Source organism: Diabrotica virgifera, chromosome 7, assembly GCF_917563875.1.
Source record: "Diabrotica virgifera virgifera chromosome 7, PGI_DIABVI_V3a".
Classification (NCBI taxonomy): Eukaryota; Metazoa; Arthropoda; class Insecta; order Coleoptera; family Chrysomelidae; genus Diabrotica; species Diabrotica virgifera.
This window is the reverse complement of record NC_065449.1, coordinates 176703811-176731187: the sequence shown is the minus strand read 5'-3', so window position 1 is coordinate 176731187 and position 27377 is coordinate 176703811. Positions and strand designations below refer to the sequence as shown.

At 34.8% G+C, this 27377-nt stretch overlaps 2 protein-coding genes across 2 annotated transcripts in view; one reads left to right on the top strand and one right to left on the bottom strand.

Annotated features, from left to right (window-relative positions):
- On the top strand, positions 1-12664 carry LOC126887640 (NADH dehydrogenase [ubiquinone] 1 beta subcomplex subunit 7). The gene is made up of 3 exons (XM_050655248.1): positions 1-231; positions 1959-2127; positions 12515-12664. Exons 1-3 carry the CDS (start codon positions 99-101, stop codon positions 12594-12596), a joined length of 384 nt encoding a protein of 127 aa, XP_050511205.1. The 5' UTR covers positions 1-98; the 3' UTR covers positions 12597-12664.
- Positions 12665-18527: 5863 nt separating this feature from the next.
- Positions 18528-27377, bottom strand: part of LOC126888784 (phospholipase A-2-activating protein) — an 85073-nt gene continuing 76223 nt past the window's right edge. Inside the window, exon 12 of the mRNA XM_050657154.1 lies at positions 18528-18911. Within this exon, the coding sequence (XP_050513111.1) occupies positions 18597-18911 (315 nt within the window). The 3' untranslated portion in view covers positions 18528-18596. The remainder of the gene's footprint in view (positions 18912-27377) is intronic.

Sequence of the window (27377 nt, the reverse complement as noted above, 5' to 3'; positions counted from 1 at the left end):
GTCATTTCGAATCAAATGTCAATGTCATTACATAATAATATAACCCAACTTTTAATCTAGGAGAAACGTTCAAAATTATAATTTATCCTTTTTATAAAATGGGTCAATCATTTGGTCACACAATCAATAATGGTTTTGATTTATATTTCCGCCCAGAAATTACACCTAGTCCTTTCGAAGATCCAACATTTGACCCATTAGAAGGATTCCAAAATGGTAGAAAAGAAAGAGGTATTTTATAACATTTCTAAATAAACGTTTAGTTAATGTTATGTTAATTAGAAGTATTATTTTTGAGAAGTTCAAATATTATAACACTTCATTCTTAATCATTACTTAATTTTTGACATTAATACTGTCAGCTCAGACTATGGATTTAATGTATTATAAAAACAGGCACCCTATTTCAACAGAGCTTATGCATTAACACGTTAAGCGCCATGACGGTCCCTACCGACATAGGTACTACGCCATATGCCATGGAGATCCCTATGGACTGCTGCATATTTAGTTCAAATTATTTGATGCCCAAAGCAGCGGTCACTGCCTAAGTTTGCTTGAGCGTCGTAGAGGGACCTCTATGCCTTGTGCGGCCTAAACACCCATGCAAACTTTTTGATTCGAAAACCAAACTAGTATTTTTTAGATGTTGGATTTTTTATTTTTTAACATATTTGCAACATGTACAAACTGGTAAGACTCTTGTGAATGTCAGAAAAGCAGTAGAACAGTCTAAACAGTAGTGCAGATTTCGTTACAATTGCCACAATATGTGGTTATTTTTGGAACTTTATTTTTCAGAATAAATCATTTGTCTTTTTTTTGTATTGCGCCTAACTTCTTGTGAACGTCAGAAAAGCAGTAAAACAGTCTAACAGTACTGCAGATTCCGTTACAATTGCCACAATATGTGGTTATTTTTAAAACTTTATTTTTCAGAATAAATCATTTGTCTTTTTTTGTATTGCGCCTAACTTATATGCAATGCCTTCTTTTTTTTTCAGTACGTGAAGTTCCCCTTTTTTCAGATTTTGATGTTGACATGACAGCATATTGATCTCTTCATCTGCAAACATTAGACTTTCTACGATACTTTCTTTGAGATCCATGATAGAGATGTATTGGTCATTTATGAATGTATAAAGAAAATGGGCGTTAACCAAAGCCATACCAAAGATCAGTTTAATCGCTATTTTCCTGTATCACTTCACCATTTTTCTGAATGCGTTGTTGTAGCTTGTCATTTTATCAGATCAGTAAATTGAATTTCTCTCCATCACAACTATTGGTTTCTTTATATCTACAGTGCGCCTATGCACAATAATAGTTTGATCTGCATGCCTTGTTGAAAACATGAGAAAATTAACAGGGCCTGATAGATGGACCGCTATGGCGCATGCAGAACATTGTTCTGTACATGCCACAGTGTTCCCTAGGGGCTGGCCAACAAAATTTTGTAAAAACTAAAAAATTAATGTAAAACAAAAATTACTAATGTTTTAATACTACAGTAAAACCTCCTTTAACCAAAACGGCTGACAGAAAATAATTTTTATCTCAAAATGGAAACAATTCGATGGTAATTTGTCAACATTACTTTCATACAACTAAATAATGCAATTAAATACACAACGCAAATCACCTCACCATATTTTTTAATACCAACTTTGACCAAAAATACTATGTAATTGTAATTTGATACAAGAATACAAAAAACAATGTTATTTTTAACTGAAATTCCTGTTATCCAAAACGGCCTCCCCCCAATTATTTCAGTTAACGAAGGTAACTGAATACAAAATACAATACTGTATTTGTAAACTCTTAAACCAATACGAGACAAAACTGCTACTTTTTTCAACATTTTGTCTAGCATTTGATGTGTCAAAATAAAATCCACTTAATGCCTTTCATTCTTATTATAAAAATATAATAACGCTAATACAACCTCATTTTAGTTATGATTGCCACCGAAGAGGAAATGAGATCTGCCAAATTGCCTTTGGAAGATCGAGATTACTGTGCGCATTTGTTACTCAAATTTCGAGCTTGTAGAAAAGAAAACTGGCCTTTTGTGGTCAATTGTCATCATGAGAAGCATGCATTTTTAGACTGTAAATATGAAGAGTAAGTATATAATATACAATTTGCATTTGCAAAAACTGATATATTAAATTGTAAAAAGTTCCAGCAGATGGGTGAGGTTTGCCAGGCCCATAGACATAATAATATTATATAATACCTAGAGACTGTGCACTGAAATCTAAAACTATGCTACCCGAGTGACAGAGAAAAATGAGTGTATTGGGTATAGACATATCTTTCTAAGCAATGGGATTTATCCATTGATATTGAGTTTATTGACCACATGGCATTCCCACTACCGCCGATTTGTTAAACCCCACTTATTAAAAAGAGATCTCTATACCCAATATACTCATTCTTTCCTGTTGCACTAGTCACATAGTTTTATATCTAATCTCCTTTTCAAACGTTAGAATCAGTCTGGTTGTATATTGCAAGCGGGATTGCCATTCTGTGAATTACCATAAATAAATCCTCCTTTAGTATTTTGGAGCAATTAACAGTGATAGTTAACAGTGATATATAATGTTCTTGAAATCCTAAGTGGAGCATAGAGCTTCAGTGAAAACGCGCCATCGGGTTCTATTTTGCGTTAGGGCCTTCACCTCATTCCAAGACTTTCCTCGACTTCTTATCTCGTCCATGATGGATCTTCTCCAAGTTGGTGCTGGGCGACCTCTTTTTCTTTTTCCTTGGGGATTCCACTCTAGGGCAGTTTTTGCAATACTGGAACTATCTTTTCGGAGTGTGTGACCTATCCACCCCCACTTTGTGGATTTTATTTCATTTTCTACCCTCTTTTGTTGGGTCAGGTGTAGCAGATCTTCGTTTCTGATGGTGTTTGGCCAGAAAATACGGACAATTCTTCGTAGACATTTGTTAACAAAGACCTGCAATTTGTCTGTAAGGCATTTTGCCACTTTCCAGGTTTCACATCCATAGAGTAGAACAGACATAAGATTTGACTGGAATATTCGGATCTTTGTCCTTGTAGTATATTCCCCAGACCTCCAAACAGGGTTAAGCATGCTGAATGCTTGTTGAGCTTTTCATATCCTCATAAGAATATCGTTTTTTGTACCTCCGCTTTCTGTTATGACACTTCCAAGGTACGTGAAGTTTTCCACATTTTCAATCTACATGTTGTCGATATTAAATAGAGTGTTGTTCCTTGTGTTATTCTCATGGATTTGGTTTTACTAATATTGATTTTTAAACCTATTTTATTGACCTCAGTGGATAGTGTTTCCAATTGGTCGGCCACATCCTGGAACGTTTGTCCTAACAGGCAGATATCGTCGGCGTATTCTAGATCACTTAGGCGTGTGGTTAACGTCCATTGTATCCCTTTTGTGTCGAAGTCTAGTTTGGAGAGAACATAGTCTAGAGTAATGTTAAATAATAACGGAGAAAGTACACATCCCTGTCTGACTCCAGTAAGTACGTCAAATTCGTCACTATTGATCCCATTGTGTGTCACACTGCACGTCGCCTCAGTCTACAGTGACTTTATAATGGAAATTATTTTATGAGGAATGTTTCTTAGCTCTAAAATTTTTCATATAGCAGCATGAGATAGGCTGTCAAAGGCACGTTCGAAATCAACAAAAACCCTGTATAGAGGTGTGTTCCATTCAACCGATTGTTCCATTATTACCCTCACAGTATTAATGTGATAAAACCTGCTTGATTTGCTCGAAATTCAACCTTGTTTGTTAATCTTTTATGTATGATGGTCGTAACAATTTTATTTATGACGGTAAGCAAGGTGAAGTCCTCTCCAATTTTTGCACAGTGTGAAGTTGCCCTTTTTTGGAAGCTTAATAATGTTACCTTTTTTCCAGCCCGCTGGAATGCGGTTTGTTTCCCACACCTCTCAGATTATGGGGAGCAAAAGTTCAGCGGTTAGATGCGGGTCAGTTTTAAATAGTTCAGCAGCAATGTTATCGATTCCCGGGGATCTGTTATTTCTCAGAGATTTGCCAGCTGTTATTATCTCCATTTTGGAAGGGGACTCGCAAGATATATGCAAGTCTATATTCTGCGGATGTTCAACAATTTCATCTGAATTATCCCTGGGCGTGCCTAGCATCTCCTGAAAGTGCTCTTTCCATCTCTCTACTTGGCCATCCGTTGTAGTAAGTAATTGACCTGTCTTGGATCTTACAATGTTCGAACAGTTGGGCCTATTTTTTTACTCAGTACGACGAACAGTTAACAGTGATACTCCTCTAAAAGTACCTGCCCAATACTACTATTCACAGCCACTACCGTTGAGAACAACATTGTTAAGAAACAACATTGTCAAGAAAATTCTCATTTAGTTTGTATTTGCCTTATCCTCCGTACACTGAATCTCGTGTGTCTGACATGCGGTATAGGGTATAGGTATATATCTATGGCCAGGCCTCTCCCATATCAAAGTACAAGATAAGCTTGTTAATTTTTTGTTGATGAAATTAAAACCCTATACAGTAGAACCCCTATTATCAGTGGATTGGATGTACAGTAATTGGATGGATTCTCTGCCAATCATGTATTCACATATTTCTCGCATTTTCATCGATATTGTTAAGGAACCTTGTTCTGAATCTTCCTCTTCCTCACTGGCTATTGGTTCTATACCCACCTCATTACAGGGTGAGTCATAACTATAGGGACATAGACTAAGGACAGGTTATTTGGACCAAAATATGGCTATTGGGCCAAATATGCCTTAATAAAATGTTGCTGAGAAAAAAGATACAGGGTGTTAAAGTTAATTTTTGTTTTTCGGTTTTTGCTAATAGTTTCCCTGTATATTTATAAATTGCTATCAAAATTAGCACAGAGGCATAATCTTAGACAATAAATAGTATTTTATCTACAATTTTACGTTTTGTCATAGAGGGCGCCACGTGGATCATTCCTGATAATCAAATTGAGTCTAAACTTTTTCTGATGAAACTTTTTAGTAATTTTTATTAAAAAATATGACGTAAACATCATTTTTACGTAAAATTGGTACTCTTGTTTAAACATGATAATTTCAACCGTTTTCGATAAAAACGCAGTCGAACTGCTTAGAGTCATTTTTCATTAGCTGTTAGAAATCAACTTAATGACGTATTTCCTCAACGATGGATTGACAGAGGCAGTGATTTTCAATGGCCACCAAGAAGTCCTGAGTATAACCCGCTAGATTTTTATTTTTGAGGACATATGAAGTCCTTAGTTTATGCCAATGAAATTAATACACGAGACGAACTTTGGAGATGCATTTAAAATGCAGCTTATCTTATAAGGGGACAGAATAATATTTTTTTAACGTCCGAAAATCCTTTATACAAAGAATTAGAAAAGGCATAGAAATCGGAGGAGACCATGTAGAACATTTAGTTTGAGTTTTTGTGAGTTCTTTTAAGTTAAAGTGTGTTTAGTTTTGATTTATCGTCAAAACGGGAACCTTACGTTAGTTGCAACTTTGTTTATTAGTTTGGTATTTGATATCCCCTTCTGAGTTCCTGAAATCTTCAATTGCGTTTTTATCGAAAACGGTTGAAATTATCATGTTTAAACAAGAGTACCAATTTTACGTAAAAATGATGTTTACGTCATATTTTCTAATAAAAATTACTAAAAAGTTTCATCAGAAAAAGTTTAGACTCAATTTGATCATCAGGAATGATCCACGTGGCGCCCTCTATGACAAAACGTAAAATTGTAAATAAAATACTATTTCTTGTCTAAGATTATGCCTCTGTGCCAATTTTGATAGAAATTTATAAATATACAGGGAAACTATTAGCAAAAAACGAAAAACAAAAACTAACTTTAACATCCTGTATCTTTTTCCTCAGCAACATTTTATTAAGGCATATTTGGCCCAATAGCCATATTTTGGTCCAAATAACCTGTCCTTAGTCTATGTCCCTATAGTTATGACTCACCCTGTATATACTATAGGTAAAGTTTAAAGTTCTATGGCCTTGTCCATACTCCATTGTCATTCACCATTGATTCAACTTAATATTTTTTTAAACATCCTATCATGTGTTATAGGTAGTCTGTTTTTAAACCAAGAGGAGTAATTCAAATTTCCCGCACCGTAAAGCTTGTTTGTAATCGGTCCAACGTCAGGCAAGTTTACTCCACTATTATCAAATTTTGACACTTCTGTCATTATATAGGTTAATTAAGTTATACAGGTCCAGCGATATTTAAACGGATCATAGCCAATACATGTATTTCGGCTCTAGGCGGTTGGCCAACAAAATATTTTCAAATAATTATTATATTATACAAGTACAATACCTCAGTCGACTGCTGGATTCTGAACTAAGCTACGTAAATGCAAAAGCCCGCCTACATTTACCATTTCATTCTGTTTTAAATCAACGGAACGAGTCTAGAGGTGGGCTAATTTACGATAGTGATATTTTATTCATTGTGATTTTTGTCTGTAACTGAATCAGTCATTGTGAAAACAATTCATGTTACAATGTGTAAACTTTTAAGGAAACGTAAAAATATTTTCATTAATAGTTGGATATTCCGAGATAATACAATATTTTATACAGTGAGCACGTAAAGGTTGGAATAAATTCATTTTCTCGAGAATGGACGATTTTGGTAAAAAATCCCAAAACAGGTCAATTTTTATTTTCAAATTGCGACTTTTTGACATATGTATGATACTAGTGACGTCACCATCTGTACGTGATGACGTCATCTATAATTTTTTTAAATGAGAATAGGGGTCGTGTGATAGCTTATTTGCAAGGTAATTCAATTCTCTATTCAGTAATATAAACATTAACTAATTATTTATACAGGGTGTCCAAAAAAAATTTTTTTTAATTAAATTTATTGACAAAAAGAAGAATTTGTGTAATATATTTAACTTAAAATACATTTTACTGCTGTCAGAAAAAACAGGAAATAATGTTTATTTGACAAATAAATATTGTTTTTTGCATAAACTCAATATTAAAGCCGCCACCCACCTTCCTCTTAACAGTTTGAACATTTGATTTAAGCGAAAAGGAATGATTATTTTCCAAATAAACATTTTTTCTGTTTTCTGAGAACAGTAAAATGTATTTTGAACTAAATAGATTACATTCATCCTTCTTTTTATGTCAATAAATTTAATTCAAAACAATTTCTTTTGGACACCCTATATAAATAATTATGTAAATGTTTATATTACTGTATAGAGAATTAAATTACCTTTCAAATGAGCTATCACACGACCCCTATTTCCATTTAAAAAAAATAATCGATGACGTCATCACGCCCAGATGGGTGACGTCACTAGTATGATATATATATATGACAAAAAGTCGTAATTTAAAAATAAAAATTGACCTCTTTCGGGATTTTTTTCCAAAATTGTCCATTCTCGAGAAAATTAATTTATTCCAACCTTTACGTGCTCTCTGTATAAGTATTATGGGTTATAAATGAATCTTTCTGAAAGGCAAAACAAGTTTAAATGTTTATGTATAATGTAATTGTAAATTTAATGGCGTTGAAAAGCGTCGTCATTTTACCCAAAATATGGTCTTAGATTGTTTTCGCAATGACCGATTCAATTGTGATTTAACAGAGCAACGAATTATTCGTATATTAAACTCCTAATAAAAAGTGTTACCACTGTGGACCATCGTAAAATTCTACACGTGTTATTATTTTGTTTAGGCACTATTACAAAATTGGGTTTGCTATTAGAACGCATACCATGCCATTAGTGATAAACAAAAATAGAAAAATTTAGTAGTTTATGGAACGTTTTTATATAAGTGGATGATAATTATGCATCATGCAATATTTGTAAGATAAAGCTGTCTTATCAAACTTAGAGAACTTAGAAAACAAAATTTCAATACATTATTGTTTCCTATAATGCACAAAATGTTAAAGGTGGTACAAAATGATGTGAAAATGAAACATTTTGGATGCTTTGCACACACAATAAATAAACTTTATTGTGAACGATGGCTTAAAGGATGAGGAAATCGGCCACAATTTAACTTAAAAAAATGATTTTATTGACGTTTCAACTTCTACCTCAGATGTTGTTATCAAAAGTGATATAAGAAAATCATTAAAAATTTAACCAAAATAAAAAATACCATTAGCCACTTTAAAAAGAGTTCTACAAGCAACTGCTAAACTTTTAGATTTTGAAAAAATCCAGGAAACGGGAATCCTCTCAAATTACTGCAAGATGTTTCCACATGTTGTAATTCGACATTTTATATGTTGGAAAAATTTATTCAGCTAGAAGAAATTGTTAAGGCTATTATAAGCATAACAAATATGTACGTAAACACTAGTTCAACAATGTATGAGTATTTTATTAAACTGTCGATAAACTGTTTCAACTTTTCTTGGCAGAATAAGGTTTCGACTAATTCCTTTTAAGGATCCAACAAATGCGGAAATAACACAGAAAATAGAATCGCTCTTATTGCAAAAAAACTTGGAATGGAACAAAAAGATAAATGATTTACGACTCAAATTTTATTAGAACATGAGAAAACATCTGCAGATCCGGATACCAAATAGTAACTAATAAGTATTTGTAGCAGATACTGGCATTTAAAGTTTACTTTGTATTTCGTTTTTAAGAGGGTAGGCGCAAAATTTCGGGACAATGCTATTTAAATGCATTTATTTCTTTCGAATGCTAAGAAAACTAGTAAGTATTTTTGAAAAATTTAAAAGCAGAATAAAAAATTACATAATTACCGAGTGCTAAAAGTCCCTGAAAACTTCTGTAATGTGTTCTATAACTTCTAATATAAGTTACAGCGGTAAAAAGAAGAGAAAATTGAGTGTGATTTTTAATTTCAAATATCTCATTCAAATGAAAGTTTTTTTTATTTTAATGGACTTTCGGCCCTAGATAATAATGTAATCTTTCATTCCGCGTTTATATTTTTCAAAAATACTTATTATTTTCTTAAAATTCGAAAAAAATGAATGTGTTGAGAAAGCATTGGCCCGAAATTTGGCGCCTATGCTCTTGTTAGATTTTCTAATAACAATTAAGACAATGAAAAAAACATGAAATTATTTATTAATGCAATATTATTTTCATTACAAAAACTCTTTTTGAATAAAATTGTTTCTCATTCTCACAGACCTAATTTTATAATCATGACCTAGACTCTAGACAAAATACTAACTATTTTGTTGCTCTGTTAAATCACAATCACAGATAAAAATTACGATGGGTTACGGTTACATGATTGCAAATACTTCTAGCCCACCTCTAGGTCAGAATCAGGTATAAGAATTATTATACGACCGGTTCCTATGGGTCCGCCTCGCGATCGCGCCAAGGAATAGAACCGAACCGACCGGCGACCTGACTACATGCAGAAGGCGATTGCAGAATTTGCAGATCCTTCTAGCTTTTTGTGCATACGCGGTACGAATAGATTATTTTATTTTTATAAGTTTATGGATACGTACCTATTTAAAACATATTTTTTCACCTAAAATATTGTCTGAAGCTATTTCTTTGTGGCGTTTATGTAATTTATTATTCTAAATACAAAATAAGCCACAATTTAACTTAAAAAATTATTTCGTTAACTTTTATTTCGAACGTCGTTGTCAAAATACAAAATATTAATAATTTAAACAAAAATGTTGTAGCTTAGTAAAAAAAAATCTTCTAATAATTGCCGATATGAATGAGTTAGAATAAATTATATTATTAGAAGAATTTTTTTTTACTAAGCAACAACATTTTTGTTTAATTTATTAATACTGTGTATTTTGACAACGACGTCCGAAGTGGAGGTCGAAACGTTAACAAAATCATTTTTTAAGTTAAATTGTGGCTTATTTCCCATTTATAAAAATAAATTACACAAACGCCACAAAAAATAGCTTTAGAACAATATACATAATATTATGTATAATGCCAATCATCACTATCCGTAAATAGATACACATGAAATATTTAGCACTATAAATATTAAAATAAATATTTTAGGTTAAATTATATGTTTTAAACATTTAAATACATATCCAAAAACATAAAAATAATAACCCATTCGTACCGCGTATCTGCAATCGCCTTGTCTGTGCATGTAGGATGTAGGTAGTAGGTTCGGTTCGGTTCTATTCCTTGGCGCGGTGCGGACCCTTAAGTCCGATTATGTACTTTCGGCTCATTCGGCTGGGCTCGCTATTTTAGTAAACTCCCAAAAAGAGAGATAGAAGTAGGAGGTTCTAGTTCAAAGATATTTTCTACATGCCAATGTTAATGTTGCTATGATTTCTGGTTTTAATGTCTGGAACTTTTATATTGGTCCACTATCTCAAATGCAGTTCAAACACTGTCTCTTAAAAAGCTATGTTCCATATTTCTTTAATTTATACTGTATGGGCGATTTTTTGTGTTTTCTGCGTTATTTCTTTAATTTCTAGATTTCTAGGCTACTTTTATATAAAAAACAGTTGTTTTTAGAACTATTTAGTATTAGTATAATATAATATTTATGGATTACCGTCAAAGCCCGATATTTTGAGTGACTTTCTTGGGTGTGAATCTGTCTTTTTAGTTGGTTTAAAAACAAAGTATAGGACTGGATATATTATTGTTTTGTAGTTTTACCTTTGTATTTCTCGATATAATTATGGCATTTAAACTACAAAAATTCGTTATTCGTTTTAACTCCAGTTTTTTTAAAACTAATTATTCTAAGCCAGTCAAGCTTCTAGAATCTATTACTAAAACACAAATAAAGAAGTGTGAATAAGGCCAATGACTAAAAACACCGCTAACTTACATTATTAAGCTTCCAATTGGATTTCTCCTTTTTTTTTCAAAAAAATATATTGATTTTTTAACCGTAACTTTTTTATTTTTTATCCTAGAAAGTTTGGTAAAAAAGAATTTTGTAGGTCTATACAAGATCTATAAGGTTATTAATATTGAATCCTTTTAAAATCCTAAGTCGCAAAAAGAGGTGACTGTAAAAGGGTTGGTAAAGGTGGTTTTTGCATGTTATTACAAGTTTTAATTGTCAATAGCTCACTCAGTTTTTGCCATAAAATTTTTTTTGCTAACCCTGTTTTTGTGAATTAAATAAGCTACAATTTTAGATTGACATATTTTTTCGTATCTCTGATGCTAATCTTTCTATTCTGAAGAATGAATGAATTTTTTACCAAACTACAAAAATCCGTTATTCGCTTTTAACTCCATTTTTTTTAAACTAATCATTCTAAGCCGCTCAAACCTCTAGAACCTATTAATAATACATAAATATAGAAGACCAAATAAGGTCAATGACTAATTTTAATTAGGGTGGTAAATAGGGGGAAGTTTCCGATCACTTTTTCGCTGAAAAAAATAGGTACTGACATTCTTTTCATAATAAGTCATTTAATTTTTGAGATAGAGACTTTTTTTTATTTCTGTAGATAGATATTTTTAAATACTTTAAATTAGTTTAAACAAGTTATCCTCGAAAAATGCACAGCTTTCCCGTCTTTTGAGTTTGAAACTACAATCAAGTATATTCAAATGGGAAACAAGCCACAATTCTACCCAAAAATGATGTCATTAACGTTTCGACGCCCAAGTCGGGTGTCGAAACGTTAATGAAATCATTTTTGGGTAGAATTGTGGCTTGTTTCCCATTTGAATATACTTGATTATAAAAATGCCACAAGAAAATAGCTTCAGAACAACATTATGAAACTACAATATTTAGCATTTGATGAAGAAGAGCTAACATATAATAAAGTATAGCTCGATTACTATTGGTCGTAAAGAAAATAAAAAAAACTGTTTTGTTTATTTTTTCAAAAGGTACATTTTTGTTAAGCAAAGTTGTTTTGATAAAACGAACACTTTTTGAGTTATTAGCAGAAAACTGATTAAAAACATTGATTTTTTCGATATAAAACTAACACTTTCGATAGCGAATAAATCGAAAACTATTAATTTTATCAAAAAAATATATAGAACGTTTTTTGCTTAGAATGAATGTTTTTACTAACTTTTGCGGTCAAAATAAAATAAAAAATTTCCACCCCCGACATGGGGTGGCAACCAACCCCATGGTAAAAGCGGCTTTCGGCTTCATATAGATTTTGATCATTGGACTATCTACTACTTATTTTCAAATTTTCAAGCAAATCGATCTATTCTGTACAAATTGCGAGGTTTTGTCCTATTTTAAGCTTCATTACTTGGACTAAATATGATTGTTATTGCTAAACAATGACAATCCAAAAATAATATAAAATTATAAATACATTTTTTTTATTTAGAATTGGATACTCTGAGAATAACTGAGAACATATATGACCAACTTTTGTGTCTGAATTAAGAAAAAGAAACAACTGTTTGCATTCCCTTTTTTTAATCTTTATAAGGGACTTATAATTATTTATAACATACATTACTTTTTTTCAGTTTTGTTATCAGGATGAAAGAATATGAACGTGAAAGAAGATTGAGAGTATTGCAACAAAAGCAAAAAGCAGTAGAAGAATAAAAATGTAATTTGTACATAAGTAGTAATTTTATTTGTCAATATGTCTTAATAAACCATTATGTTAATAGTATTTTAGTTTCTATAATAAAATTTCCCAAATTACAGGGAAAACATGTTACCCTGGTTACCATCAAACGTTTGCTAACAAAATTATAAAACGAAGTACTAGCATAACGGATTCTGCTATTTTTTTTATTATTTTAGATTTTTCTGTGGTATACACAGTTGTGCAAAGGTTTCTCAAACTTCTTTTTTGTTCTTATACCGGGTGGAAGAAATGTTTTTTTATGTTAAGTTTGAGACACCCTGTAGAGAGTCTTATGTTTCGTGAACAGTTTATCGTATTGTATTTTTTTAATGTCCCTGATATCTTTAGAAACAAAGAAAATAGACAGGTTTGTTCTTTAACAAGTGTTTTAACTGAAAAACAAAATGTTCATAAAACATAAGACTACAAAATACGATTTCTATGTATACCCACACTTATACCTTTTCCTCCCTACAGGGTGGCTCAAACTTAACATCAGAAAAATATATCTTCTCCTTCCCCCCGGTTTAAGTTCAAAAAAGAAGTTTGAGTAAACCGTTGTCCAACTGTGTATACCTATATGAAAGAAAATCTAAAATAAAAAAAATTAGCTGAATTTGTTAATCCGTTCACGAAAAAAATCAACAACGAAAATGAGCATACATTTAGGTGATGCATACATTTTCAAACTGTCTTCTTCTTGTTTTTGTATAGACATGACTGTCTGTTTTTTCAATGTGCCTCTAGTAAGTTGTCGTTCCATCGTTTTCGTGGTCTTCCCACTGATCGTCTTCCTATTGGGGAACCGTCTCTCGCTGTCCTGACTATCCTATTTGTTGCCATTCGGCTTATGTGGTCATTCCATTCTATTCTTCTGTTTCTTACCCAGTTATTAATGTTATACACCTTGCATCTCCGTCGTATATCTGTACTTCTAGCTCTGTCCCATGGAGTCTTACCATATATTTTTCGAAGGGTTTTCACCTCCGCTGTTTCGAGCAATCTTTTTGTCCTCTGTGTTGGGTCGTGTTTCTGCCGCGTATATCATTATTGGTCTGATGACAGTTTTATAAATTCTGCCTTTCATTTCTTTTCCGATATTTTTATTTCTCCATATTGTGTCATTCAGGCAACCTGCGGTTCTGTTTGCTCTATTCACTTAATCTTCCACTTCTGTTTCGAGCCTTCCGTAGCTAGATAGTGTGATGCCTAGGTATTTAAACTCCATCACTTGTTCTATTATCTGACCTTCCAGCTCCAATTTACATCTTATTGGATCTGCTGTTATAACCATGCATTTTGTCTTTTGTGAGGAAATCAACATGTTAAATTTTCTGGCGGTTATGTTGAATTGGTGCAGCATACGTTGTAAATCATCTTCACTTTGAGAGGTTATAGTATTGCATCGTCCGCATAGCAGATTATTTAAGTTGTTTTTCTCCCATTTGGTATCCTTTTTTAGTTCTTACTTTTTTATTATTTCGTTCATGATCAGGTTGAACAATAAAGGACTCAATGAATCGCCCTGTCTTATCCCATTGCCGGTTTCAATTGGGTCAGTTAATTCATCGTCCACTTTTACTTTTGTGTTGTTCTGGTAGATGTTTTCGATCGTTTTAATTATTTCTAGAGGTACCTCTCTCGAGTATAACAAATTGATAACGTCCTTTAATGTCACCCTGTCAAATGCTTTCTTAAGGTCCACGAAACATAAATATGCCGGTTTGTTGTATTACAACGTTTTCTCTTGAACTTACCTCATTATAAATATAGCGTCAGTGCATGACCTTCCCGACCTAAAACCTTGTTGTTCTTCTGCTAATGTTATAATTTCATTCAATTTGTTTGTTATCACTTTGGTTGTTAATTACACGGTACAATTAAGAATTCTTAATTTTATGTCAAAAAATGAGCAACAACTATCTCTTTAAACCTACCAAATTTCATTTGCATATCTCAACCGGTTTTAGAGCAATAAATAAATCGTCAATTTGTAAGAAAACTTCAACATCCGGTATCTAGGAACCGAAGCATTTGCGGACATATGTTTTATGTTTATAAAGCAAATAGTCATTATTTTTTCATGTAGAATTATGCCTCATATAAAGTTTGTTGCACTTATTTAGAAACACCCTGTATTGATGATAAACATGGCTAGTTGTCAAAGTACCTAACTTTTTTATTATCCAACATAAACGAATGAATCGAAAAACAAAGATTGCAATGGGTCGAACATGTGATAAGAATGGGAGAGGATAGGCTACCAAAAAAGAGCACTGAATGCTAGAATGCAGGGAAAGCGTCCGGTTGGAAAGCCAAGAAAGCGCTGGGAAGACAAAGTAAATAGCGACGCACAACCTTTTAGGAGTCCGTGTATGGAGAAGAGCAGCCACAGACAAGCAAGTGTGGAGGTAAAAAATAAAGGAGGCCTAAGCTCAATTTGGGCTGTAGTGCCGTAGAAGAAGAAGAAGAGGCTATAGTTGGGTTTTAATTTCAGTATTAAATAAATGCTAGAATATTCCACAGGGTGTGGTGAACTTTGAGAAAAAAACAGTTTGATAGGTACACCTGGTATACAATTACCTGTCTAGCAACAATATTATTACAGAGATATTGTTAAAAATAAAGGCTATAATATATTAAAAAAATCACTTAAATCGGACTACAGGTTTAGGAAATTCGAGACATCAAAAATGACCCATTTTTAAGTTGGTGTGTTTTTCGTGCCGGTGAGGTATATCATGAAGAAATTGAAAGCCAATTGGCTTCAGTACGACCGGTTTACAACAGACGACTTCTTCCGATTTATAGCATTCTGCGCATATCGGTTCCCAGTCTCCATTTATGTCTATCGGTCGATATCTCTCTCTGTCTCTCTCTCTCTCTCTGTTGCCTTTTGGACTCTAGCAGGCCTTGTTGTTTTCGGCCTTATTAGTGGTTTTTCGCTAAGGTGGTGGCCAATCCAATAATAACTTCGGTAGGCGATGTTCTGTCATTCTTTGCATAGGCGTAACCAGGATAATCTTAAGGGGGGTTACAACCACTGGAAAGGGAGGGGTTACAACTACTGGAAGGTCTCCGAGGGTATGGTGTTAAGCGTATAGAGCTCAAAGTACATCCCAATGGAGGGGGGGTTATAACCCCCAAAACCCCCGCTGCATGGTTACGCCTATGCAACTAATCCGGAGCCCATGAATTTTAATTTGGAACAAGAACTTGAGATTGAATTGAAACGAGAAAGAGAAAACTTTTATAACCAAAAAAACTGGTTCCCTAAAAGATTATGAAAAGATTTTGGAAAAGGAAATGGCCGTTTATGAGAGAGAAGGAATGAAAGACGATCATTTGTCCATGGTCTATGACTATTTGATGACCTTATAACCGACCAGCATAGAGGCCGGAAGGGTCCTCTCTGCAACCAGCTATATGTGCAGTTCTGTGCGAAGTAGGTTAGACGATAGATAAATAATGTTTTTTAAGGTCTCACTTTCTAAAAACTAAATAATTCATGTTTCTGTTGTTTAGAAATTTAGAATACAGACAAAAAAACATTAAAATCGTGTTTTTTTTATTCAACATTTTGCTGGATCCAGCTGGATTTAGGACAATCTTGCAAAAATCCAGCTGGATTGAAAATGCTTCTGGAACGCATTGCCATTGCCTACTCACCACCTTTCTCAAGATCAATGAATAGCATATGGGCATTTGTTACTTATTCCTGTATATTTTTCCATCAACTGCCTTATTATAAAAATTGCATCTGTTATTGATCTGCCCCATATAGGTAAACCATCATTAATAAAACGAATACACCAGAGGTGTAACCAGGATGGTCCTAAGGGGGGGTTACGTCTACTTGAAGGTCTCTGGGGGATATGGTGTTAAGCATATAGAGCTCAAAGTACATCCAAAAAGGGGGGGTTATAATTATAACCCCCAAAATCACCCCCTGGTTACGCCTATGATTCTTTGTACGTCTTCTTCTTCTTCATGTACCATGTCCTTTCAGAACGTTGGTTACCATCATAGCTATCCTAATTTAATTCACTGCCACCCTAAATAGCATGCTTGTATCAATACCATACTAATCTCGAAAGTTCTTCAACCATGAGGTTCTTCTTCGTCCTGGACCGCGTTTGCCTGCTATTTTTCCTTGCATAATATTTTGTAGCAACCTATATTTGAGGCCTCTCATTACATGTCCGAAGTACTCCAGCTTTCTCTGCTTGATGCTTTTTATGATCCCAGTAGTCTTGCTGAGACGTTCTAGTATTGTGGAGTTTCGAATCTTCTCTACCCAGGAAACTTTTAAAATTCTTCTATAGCACCACATTTCGAAAGCCTTAAGACGATTTAGATCGATTTTATTCACAGTCCAGGACTCGACACCATAAGTAAGATCGAGCACACGTAGCAGCGAAGTAGGCGGATCCTCAATGCCAATTTTAGGTCTCTGTTACATAACACCTTGGACATCCTTCTAAAAGCGGCTCTAGCCTGCTCTATCCTACATCTAATTTCGCCGTGACTTTCTGCGTTACAATTTAGTTGCTGTCCAAGGTAAACGATTTTATTAACTTGCTCTAGTTTGGTATTATTTACATATATAGACGGTTTTATATGCTGCTGTTTACTTATTACGAGTATTTTGGTTTTTCGTATGTTCAGATCCAGACCTGCCTCCCTACAACTCTCAACGACATTATCAAGTAGTGTTTGCAGATCTTCTTGACTAGAAGCTAGGAGTACTGTATCGTCCGCATATCGCAAATTATTGATGACTTCACCGTTCACAAGTATTCTTGTTTTTCAGAAAGAGCTTTTCTGAAAATTCTTTCGCGAGTAAACGTTGAAAAGCAGTGGTGACAAGATACATCCCTGCCGTACTCCTCTTTTAATATTAAGAGCCTGTGATTCCACACCATCTACTAAAACTGATGTTGTTTGATTCCAATATAAATTTGCAATTATTCGAACATCTCTGCCGTCCAAGCCTATGTCTTTTAGAGCTTCGATCAATATAGAGTGCTTAACACGATCAAATGCCTTTTGGAAGTCAATAAAACAACAGTATATGTCTACAGATATATCTCGACATCTTTGAGCAAGTACGTTCATTCCAAACAATGCCTCTCTCGTTCCAAACCCGTTACGGAAACCAAACTGTGTGTCATCCAGGTATGCCTCGCATTTATTGTAGATACGACCATGTATTACCTTCAGAAAAATTTTCAATAAATGGTTTAACAAACTGATGGTTCTATAATCAGCACAGGTTTTTGCTGTTGTCTTCTTAGGTAGAGCTATAAACAGTGAATCAGACCAGCCATTAGGAAGTTGTTCGCTGGTATAAATGGTATTGAAAAACGAAGTTATAGCCTCGAAAACATTGCTATCATTTATACGCTTGTATATTTCAGTTGGAATTTCATCAGGACCAGTCGCTCTGCCATCTTTTGATGATTGTATGGCTGTTATTACCTCAGAGCGTGTTATTAGGGCTCCGTCGCAGTTAGTAATATCGGGTGGTGAACTACTCCTATCGTCTTCGAATTGGTTCGTAACGTAAGTTTCCCATTCTTTAAGTTTGTCCTCTACTTCAAATATTACTTTACCATGTTCATCTTATATCAATGCAGTTTGTTTCTTATTGAAGATACCAGCCGCTTCTTTCACTTTTTTATACATGTTAAACGTGTCATATTTGTTTTCAAGTTCTTCAATGTCTTGACACTGTTTGGCTAGATGTTGACTCTTTGCTTCTCGTATTTTACGTCGCATTTCTTTCTTTGTACGTGTCCCTACCAAATAAAATGTTTTTGCTTTCTTCTATATGATGGTTGTTCTGTCCATGCTAGTTTTTAATTTACTTATTTAATAATTAAATTTAAAACAATAAAACATTAAAAGCGCAATATTTATTTTTATTCACACCAAAATAACTTAAAATCTGTAAAAAATTAGTAAAAAATCTACAAAATATTCAGTAATTCTTTTACACACTTCATTCGTTTATTATCTATATCGGTTTGGCTTGAAAACGAATGGAGTTGCAACGTAGAAATAAAGTTAGTATTTTCTTGAACTTTCGCTTTAATCATCGGTTTGTGTACACTTGAAGACGTAATCAAAGTTCCCAAAGCCACGTAAGCTCTGAAATGGGCTTCTGCTTCTGTTAGTTTCGTAATTAAATCTGGTATTACTTGAGCTAAAACTGTTATTCCTATTTCATCGTTGTGTTTTAGTGTAAGTATAGTAAGATTTAATAAGGACGTTGCTAAGGCCACCTAAAACAAAACAAAGGTCAATTCTTGAGTAGCTCCTATACGCTCTGAGCTTCGCTGGTGTCGCTCCTAGCGGATTACTAATGCAACTTTCACCGGTAATTTTTAAATTTATTATTTAATTGTTATTTCTTAATATTTACAACGCAAAAAAGTAATTAAATTGTAATCGATTTTTTAAAGATTTTGCTAATCATTTTAACGTTCTATTAATGAAATATTAATTTCTTACTTCGGATACTTTCACAATTATCGTGTAGATGGCGCTAAGATTAATAGATTAATTTATAATTACATACTACGGAACATTAAAAAAACTTAAATTCAGTATTTAAAACGTAAGTATATTTAAGGTAAAAATATATACCACAGCTTTGACCAACTAATATTTTTTATAATTAATGTTTTTATTTTTAATTTTAAATTAATCACTTTGACATTTATGTCAAATTTCCAGTAAACGTTTACAGACTTGTCACTACTGGCGCTCGCGAATTTTTAAATATCCCCTCTACGTACGAGCTCACAGCGTATAGTATTGATTAAAATAAAAAAAAGGGCGTGGCACTTAAGGAGTGCAGACAGAAGTGAATACTTCTTATCGCGCGTTATTATATGAGGCGCTCATAGCCCGATCAAAGAACAATCTGACCCCAAAAAAAATTAAGGAAGGATGAAAATTTGGGAATAGGTAGTTGAAATTGTCTATTATTATATAAGAAAAAGTTTACAATTCTACACCCCCTCCATTTTTCAAAAATAGAGGGGAATACCCCCTCTCGATGGTGAAACATATACATTCAAAATAAGTCCGGAATTAGATAAAATGACTAATTCTAAGCAACCTTTGTTCTAGAGTTTTTTCCCTAAGTCAATACTTTTCAAGTAACAAGACAGTTATTTGCAAGTGAATATGTTCATTTTTAACAGAAAAAAACATGTTTTTGGACGGTTTTTCGGAGATAACTCAAAAAGTAAGTATTTCAGCGAAAAAAATATTCTTAGCAAAAATATAGCTTATAAAAAACTGAAAAAAATGGAGGTTTGCAGACCCAGTAGAAGCAGAGTTGTAGCTAATGAAAAGTAGGTTCTTCTTCATAAAATTCCAAATCGAATATTTCAATGTGAAATAACCCAAAAACGGAGCACTTTAAAGTGTTTAAAAAAAGGATTATTTTTGTTTAAAAAAAAAACATTAAAAGTAAGTGAGTTGCGCTCAAAATATTGTAGGTCCCTTTAATTTTTGGTAAAAAAATCGCGAAAATCACCCCCTAATTAGCATCACAAATAAATTTTATCATTACCAGTTCATAAGTTACTTTGCTTATGTATTATTTATATGATCTGTAAGTTTGATCGGTTCAAAGTGCTTATTTTTGAAAAAGCTGTAGTTAAAATGGCTTGAACGAGTAACTAATCACGAGTTTAGGCAAATTTTGAACAGCCATAGCATAATCAATTTTAGTATAACAAGAAAACAAAAAAGGAAAAATATTCAGAAAATCAAAAGGTACATTTTATTACTCTTTAAGATTTTTGGTATTACTAATAATTTTTAAGTTAATTCCCTGAACAATTCCATTTTTTTCAAAAGTAAAAAAAAATGTTTTATTTTAAACCCAATTTTATTCAAAACTGAGCACTTTGAACCAATGAAACTTATAGATAATATAAACAATACATACGTAAAGTAACTTGTGAAGCGGTTACGATTAATTTTATTTGGGAAGCTAATTAGGGGGGATTTTCGCGATTTTTGTACCAAAAAATAAAAGGGACCAACAATATTTTGAGCGTAACTCACTTATTTTTAATGTTAGAAATTAAAAAAAAAACAATAATAAACCTTTTTTTAAACACTTTAAAAAAGTTGTAATGAATTTTCCCCGAAAAGTGCTCTGTTTTTTGGTTATTTCACATTGAAATATTCGATTTGGAATTTGACGAAGAAGAACCTACTTTTCATTAGCGACAAATCTGCTTATACTGGGTCTACAGACCTCACGCGTACACCATTTTTTTCATTTTTTTATAAGCTATATTTTTACTCACAATATTTTTTCGCTAGAGTACTTACTTTTTGAGTTATCTGCGAAAAACCGTCCATAAACATGTTTTTTTTTTTGTTAAAAATGAACATATTCACTTGCAAATAACTCGAAAAGTATTGACTTAGTGAAAAAACTCTATAGAACAAAAGTTGCTTAGAATTAGTCATTTTATCCAATTCCGGGCCTATTTTGAACGTATATTTTTTCACTCATGAGAAAATATTTTTCACCCCGTATTTCTCAATTTTTGTAAAATGGAGGGGATGTAGAATTGTAAACTTTTTCTTATATAATAATAGACAATTTCAACTAACTATTTCCAAATTTTCATCCTTCCTTTATTTTTTTTGGAGATTTTCGTAAAATTTTGTGTTCCCTGATCGGCCTATCAGAGCAACAGTAGCCTAACCCCAAAAACGAAGTTTTGAGATAAATGCAATCCTTGCATTCGTAATTCAATTGTGCTTATGGGATGGCGCTACAAATTATGTAACGTCATTTAGCCAAATATATAGGGTGTTTGGTAAAGAATGGGCCATAGCTTAACCTTAGATTCCTGAGGTTACAATAGGTCGATTTAAGCTAACTTACGTTAGTACAAAAGTTGATAATAACCGGGTGTCAAAGTTAAATTTTTATTTTATTTATTCTTGCATATTTCCTAACAGGCATGGGATAATAACACGAAGTTTGGTAAGCGGGGGATTTTTGGGACGAGAAATCTAAATTCGCCACCAAAAATGATGTATTTCCCAGAGGGCGCCTTTCAGTGCTCATTTAATAGGTTCAATTTTTTTATTGCCCACTCTGCATACTTTTTGAATCAAAACTTTTATTCTCTTGATATTTTTACTTAAAAAAGCTATACTACATTTATCTCGCTAAACTCAACCGTTTTCGAGATAAACTCATTTTAAATATCGAATTCAACATAATTTTTTGCATAATATCATTGTTGTTAAACTCGAAAAATAACTTTACATAATAAAGTTTACATTACTTTACATTAATAACTAACAAACCATAAAAATTTACAAAAATGTATCGCAAATTTCTTCAAATAGAATTTGCCATACAATGACATAAATATGGGAACTCGCACAACTATTATGGTTTCAAGTTTATTTTTCGGGTCTATAACTACAATGACATTCTGCAAAAATCTGTGGCTAACGGACCCGCATCCAAGCCATTTTTTCACACACACACACACACACACACACACACACACACACACACACACACACACACACACACACACACACACACACACACACACACACACACACACACACACACACACACACACACACACACACACACACACACACACACACACACACACACACACACACACACACACACACACACACACACACACACACACACACACACACACACACACACACACACACACACACACACACACACACACACACACACACACACACACACACACACACACACACACACACACACACACACACACACACACACACACACACACACACACACACACACACACACACACACACACACACACACACACACACACACACACACACACACACACACACACACACACACACACACACACACACACACACACACACACACACACACACACACACACACACACACACACACACACACACACACACACACACACACACACACACACACACACACACACACACACACACACACACACACACACACACACACACACACACACACACACACACACACACACACACACACACACACACACACACACACACACACACACACACACACACACACACACACACACACACACACACACACACACACACACACACACACACACACACACACACACACACACACACACACACACACACACACACACACACACACACACACACACACACACACACACACACACACACACACACACACACACACACACACACACACACACACACACACACACACACACACACACACACACACACACACACACACACACACACACACACACACACACACACACACACACACACACACACACACACACACACACACACACACACACACACACACACACACACACACACACACACACACACACACACACACACACACACACACACACACACACACACACACACACACACACACACACACACACACACACACACACACACACACACACACACACACACACACACACACACACACACACACACACACACACACACACACACACACACACACACACACACACACACACACACACACACACACACACACACACACACACACACACACACACACACACACACACACACACACACACACACACACACACACACACACACACACACACACACACACACACACACACACACACACACACACACACACACACACACACACACACACACACACACACACACACACACACACACACACACACACACACACACACACACACACACACACACACACACACACACACACACACACACACACACACACACACACACACACACACACACACACACACACACACACACACACACACACACACACACACACACACACACACACACACACACACACACACACACACACACACACACACACACACACACACACACACACACACACACACACACACACACACACACACACACACACACACACACACACACACACACACACACACACACACACACACACACACACACACACACACACACACACACACACACACACACACACACACACACACACACACACACACACACACACACACACACACACACACACACACACACACACACACACACACACACACACACACACACACACACACACACACACACACACACACACACACACACACACACACACACACACACACACACACACACACACACACACACACACACACACACACACACACACACACACACACACACACACACACACACACACACACACACACACACACACACACACACACACACACACACACACACACACACACACACACACACACACACACACACACACACACACACACACACACACACACACACACACACACACACACACACACACACACACACACACACACACACACACACACACACACACACACACACACACACACACACACACACACACACACACACACACACACACACACACACACACACACACACACACACACACACACACACACACACACACACACACACACACACACACACACACACACACACACACACACACACACACACACACACACACACACACACACACACACACACACACACACACACACACACACACACACACACACACACACACACACACACACACACACACACACACACACACACACACACACACACACACACACACACACACACACACACACACACACACACACACACACACACACACACACACACACACACACACACACACACACACACACACACACACACACACACACACACACACACACACACACACACACACACACACACACACACACACACACACACACACACACACACACACACACACACACACACACACACACACACACACACACACACACACACACACACACACACACACACACACACACACACACACACACACACACACACACACACACACACACACACACACACACACACACACACACACACACACACACACACACACACACACACACACACACACACACACACACACACACACACACACACACACACACACACACACACACACACACACACACACACACACACACACACACACACACACACACACACACACACACACACACACACACACACACACACACACACACACACACACACACACACACACACACACACACACACACACACACACACACACACACACACACACACACACACCACACACATTATGCAAAAAATTATGCTGTATCGCAGATTTAAAATGCGTAAACAGTCGAGTTTAGTGAGATGAATGTAGTATACCTTTTTTAAGTAAAAATATTAAGAGAATAACAGTTTTGGTCCAAAAAGTATGTAGAGTGGGGGAAAAAATTGAACGTATTAAATGAGCGCTGAAAGACTTATGTGTGGCGCCCTCTGGGAATATATCATTTTTGGTGGCGAATTTAGATTTCCCATCTCAAAAAACCCCCGCTTACCAAATCTCGTGTTGTTATCCCGTCTGTCAGATAATATTCAAGAATAAATAAAATATAAGTTTAACTTTGACACCGTGTATTTCGGTTATTATCAACTTTCGCACTAAGGTAAGTTAGCTTAAATCGAGCTATTTTAAGCTCAGGAATCTAAGGTTAAGCTATGGCCCATTCTTTACCAAACACCCTGTAGAGGTAGGTTGTGTAGACCCTTGTTAATCCGAAGATTTAATGTTGCTGCTTTTATTGATATATTAATCCAAAAATGCTCAATTTGTGGGTTAGGCCACTGTTGCTCTGAGCGCCTCATATGTAGGTTGACGAAATTTTGGGTCTACTTATTACTGAATTGTTAATATTTTTTGGAAATTTGAGATTAGATTCGATTTTATTTATTTATTTAATTTAATTATATTTAATTTCGTATATTTTAAAATCAAACTTAGCCAAAGCGATCCAGTCGTTCTCAAGTTGTTATAAAAAATAATTACTTCTTCTTCTTCTTTCTCATAATCCTTAGTGCCCTTCAGGGCGTCGGATGTCGGGTTCCGCCTTTTATCCACTTCTTCCAATTGCTTCTATTGGTGGCCAGGTTCTTCATATCCCTCATACTGATGTGTCTCCTTTCACCTATATCTTGGATCTGGTCCATCCATGTCTTCCTCGGCCTTCCCTTTTTTCTTTTGTTTCCCATTTTGGCTTCATGTACCTTCTTTGTAAGTCTATTTTGCTCCATTCGTTGTATGTGTCCAAACCAGCTTAATTGTTTGTTTTCGATCTTCCTAATTATCGGTTCTTGTTCCAACTCTCTTCTTATATCTTCATTTCTGAATCTGTCAAACTTCGTAACTCCGGCTATTTTTCTCATGTATTTCATCTCCGTCGCGTTTATCATTGATTCATGTTTCTTTTGGACAATCCATGTTTCCGCCCCATATGTCATTATCGGATTTACTATGCTGTTATATACTCTGAGTTTAGTTTTGTTGCTTATTTCTGACTTTCCAAAAATTGTATTATTTAAAGAGTAATACACGCTAGTTGCCTTCTTCAGTTTATTACTTATTGCCAAGTCCGTTTTCCCATCATCTGTTATTATATTTCCCAGATATTCAAAAGTAGATACATGTTCTATTACTTTTTCCCTTACTATTATATTAGTATTCCTTTCTCTTTTCTCATCTTCATTTATTATCATAAGTTTTGTTTTGTTGAGGTTCATTTCCATTTTTAATTTATGTATCTCTTTTTGCCAAATATCTATTAGTTTCTGCATTTTCTCTAGTGTGTCTGTGATTAGAACTATATCATCAGCGTATAGAAGGGAGTTGATCTTTATTGCATTTAAGTTTTTATATCCTACTATGTATTGAAGGTTTCTTGTTTGATCTTTGGTATTTTTGATTAAAGTATCCATGACTATTATAAACAAGAGGGGGCTTAGTCCATCTCCTTGTTTAATTCCCTTATCCCATTTAAAAGTGCCTGATCTTTCTCCATTTATTTGTACTTGGCCTTCTACTTCCATATATATAGATTTTATGACTTTTATCATCTTTTTTGGTATATTATAGCTTTCCAATATTTTCCACAATATTTCTCTGTTTATCATATCAAATGCCGCCTTCAGATCGACGAACATGAGAAATAGTTCATTCCCTTTACGGCATTGTCTCTCTATTATATTTCTTATGATGTAGACGTTATCGTTTGTTTGACGGTTTGATCTGAATGCAGCCTGTTCGTCTTCCAATTCTTTCTCTATCACTGATCTTAGACGCTTCTCTATAATTCTCGTGTATACCTTGAAGGCGACCGATGACAAGCATATTGCTCTATAATTCTCGCATTCATTATGTTGTCCTTTTTTGTATATTGGTAGAACTATGTTCTTCTTCCAGTCATCTGGGATTTTCTCTGTACTCCATGCTTCCTTGCATATCTGTAATAGCCAGTCCTCTCCTTTTTCACCCATCCATTTTATCATTTCTGGATCTAGTTGGTCCTCTCCTGCCGCTTTTCCAAGTTTAATATTGTTTATAGCTTCTTCCAGTTCTTCCTTCCTTATACTCTCTGGTTCCTCTTCCTCCTCCAGTTCTGGTCTATTTCTTCCTGCTTCATATATTTCTACTTCTTCGTGTTTGAATTTATCTTCGTAGTATTGTTTCCATACTTCTACTATTTCTGTAGTCTCTATTTTCAATTGGTTATTTT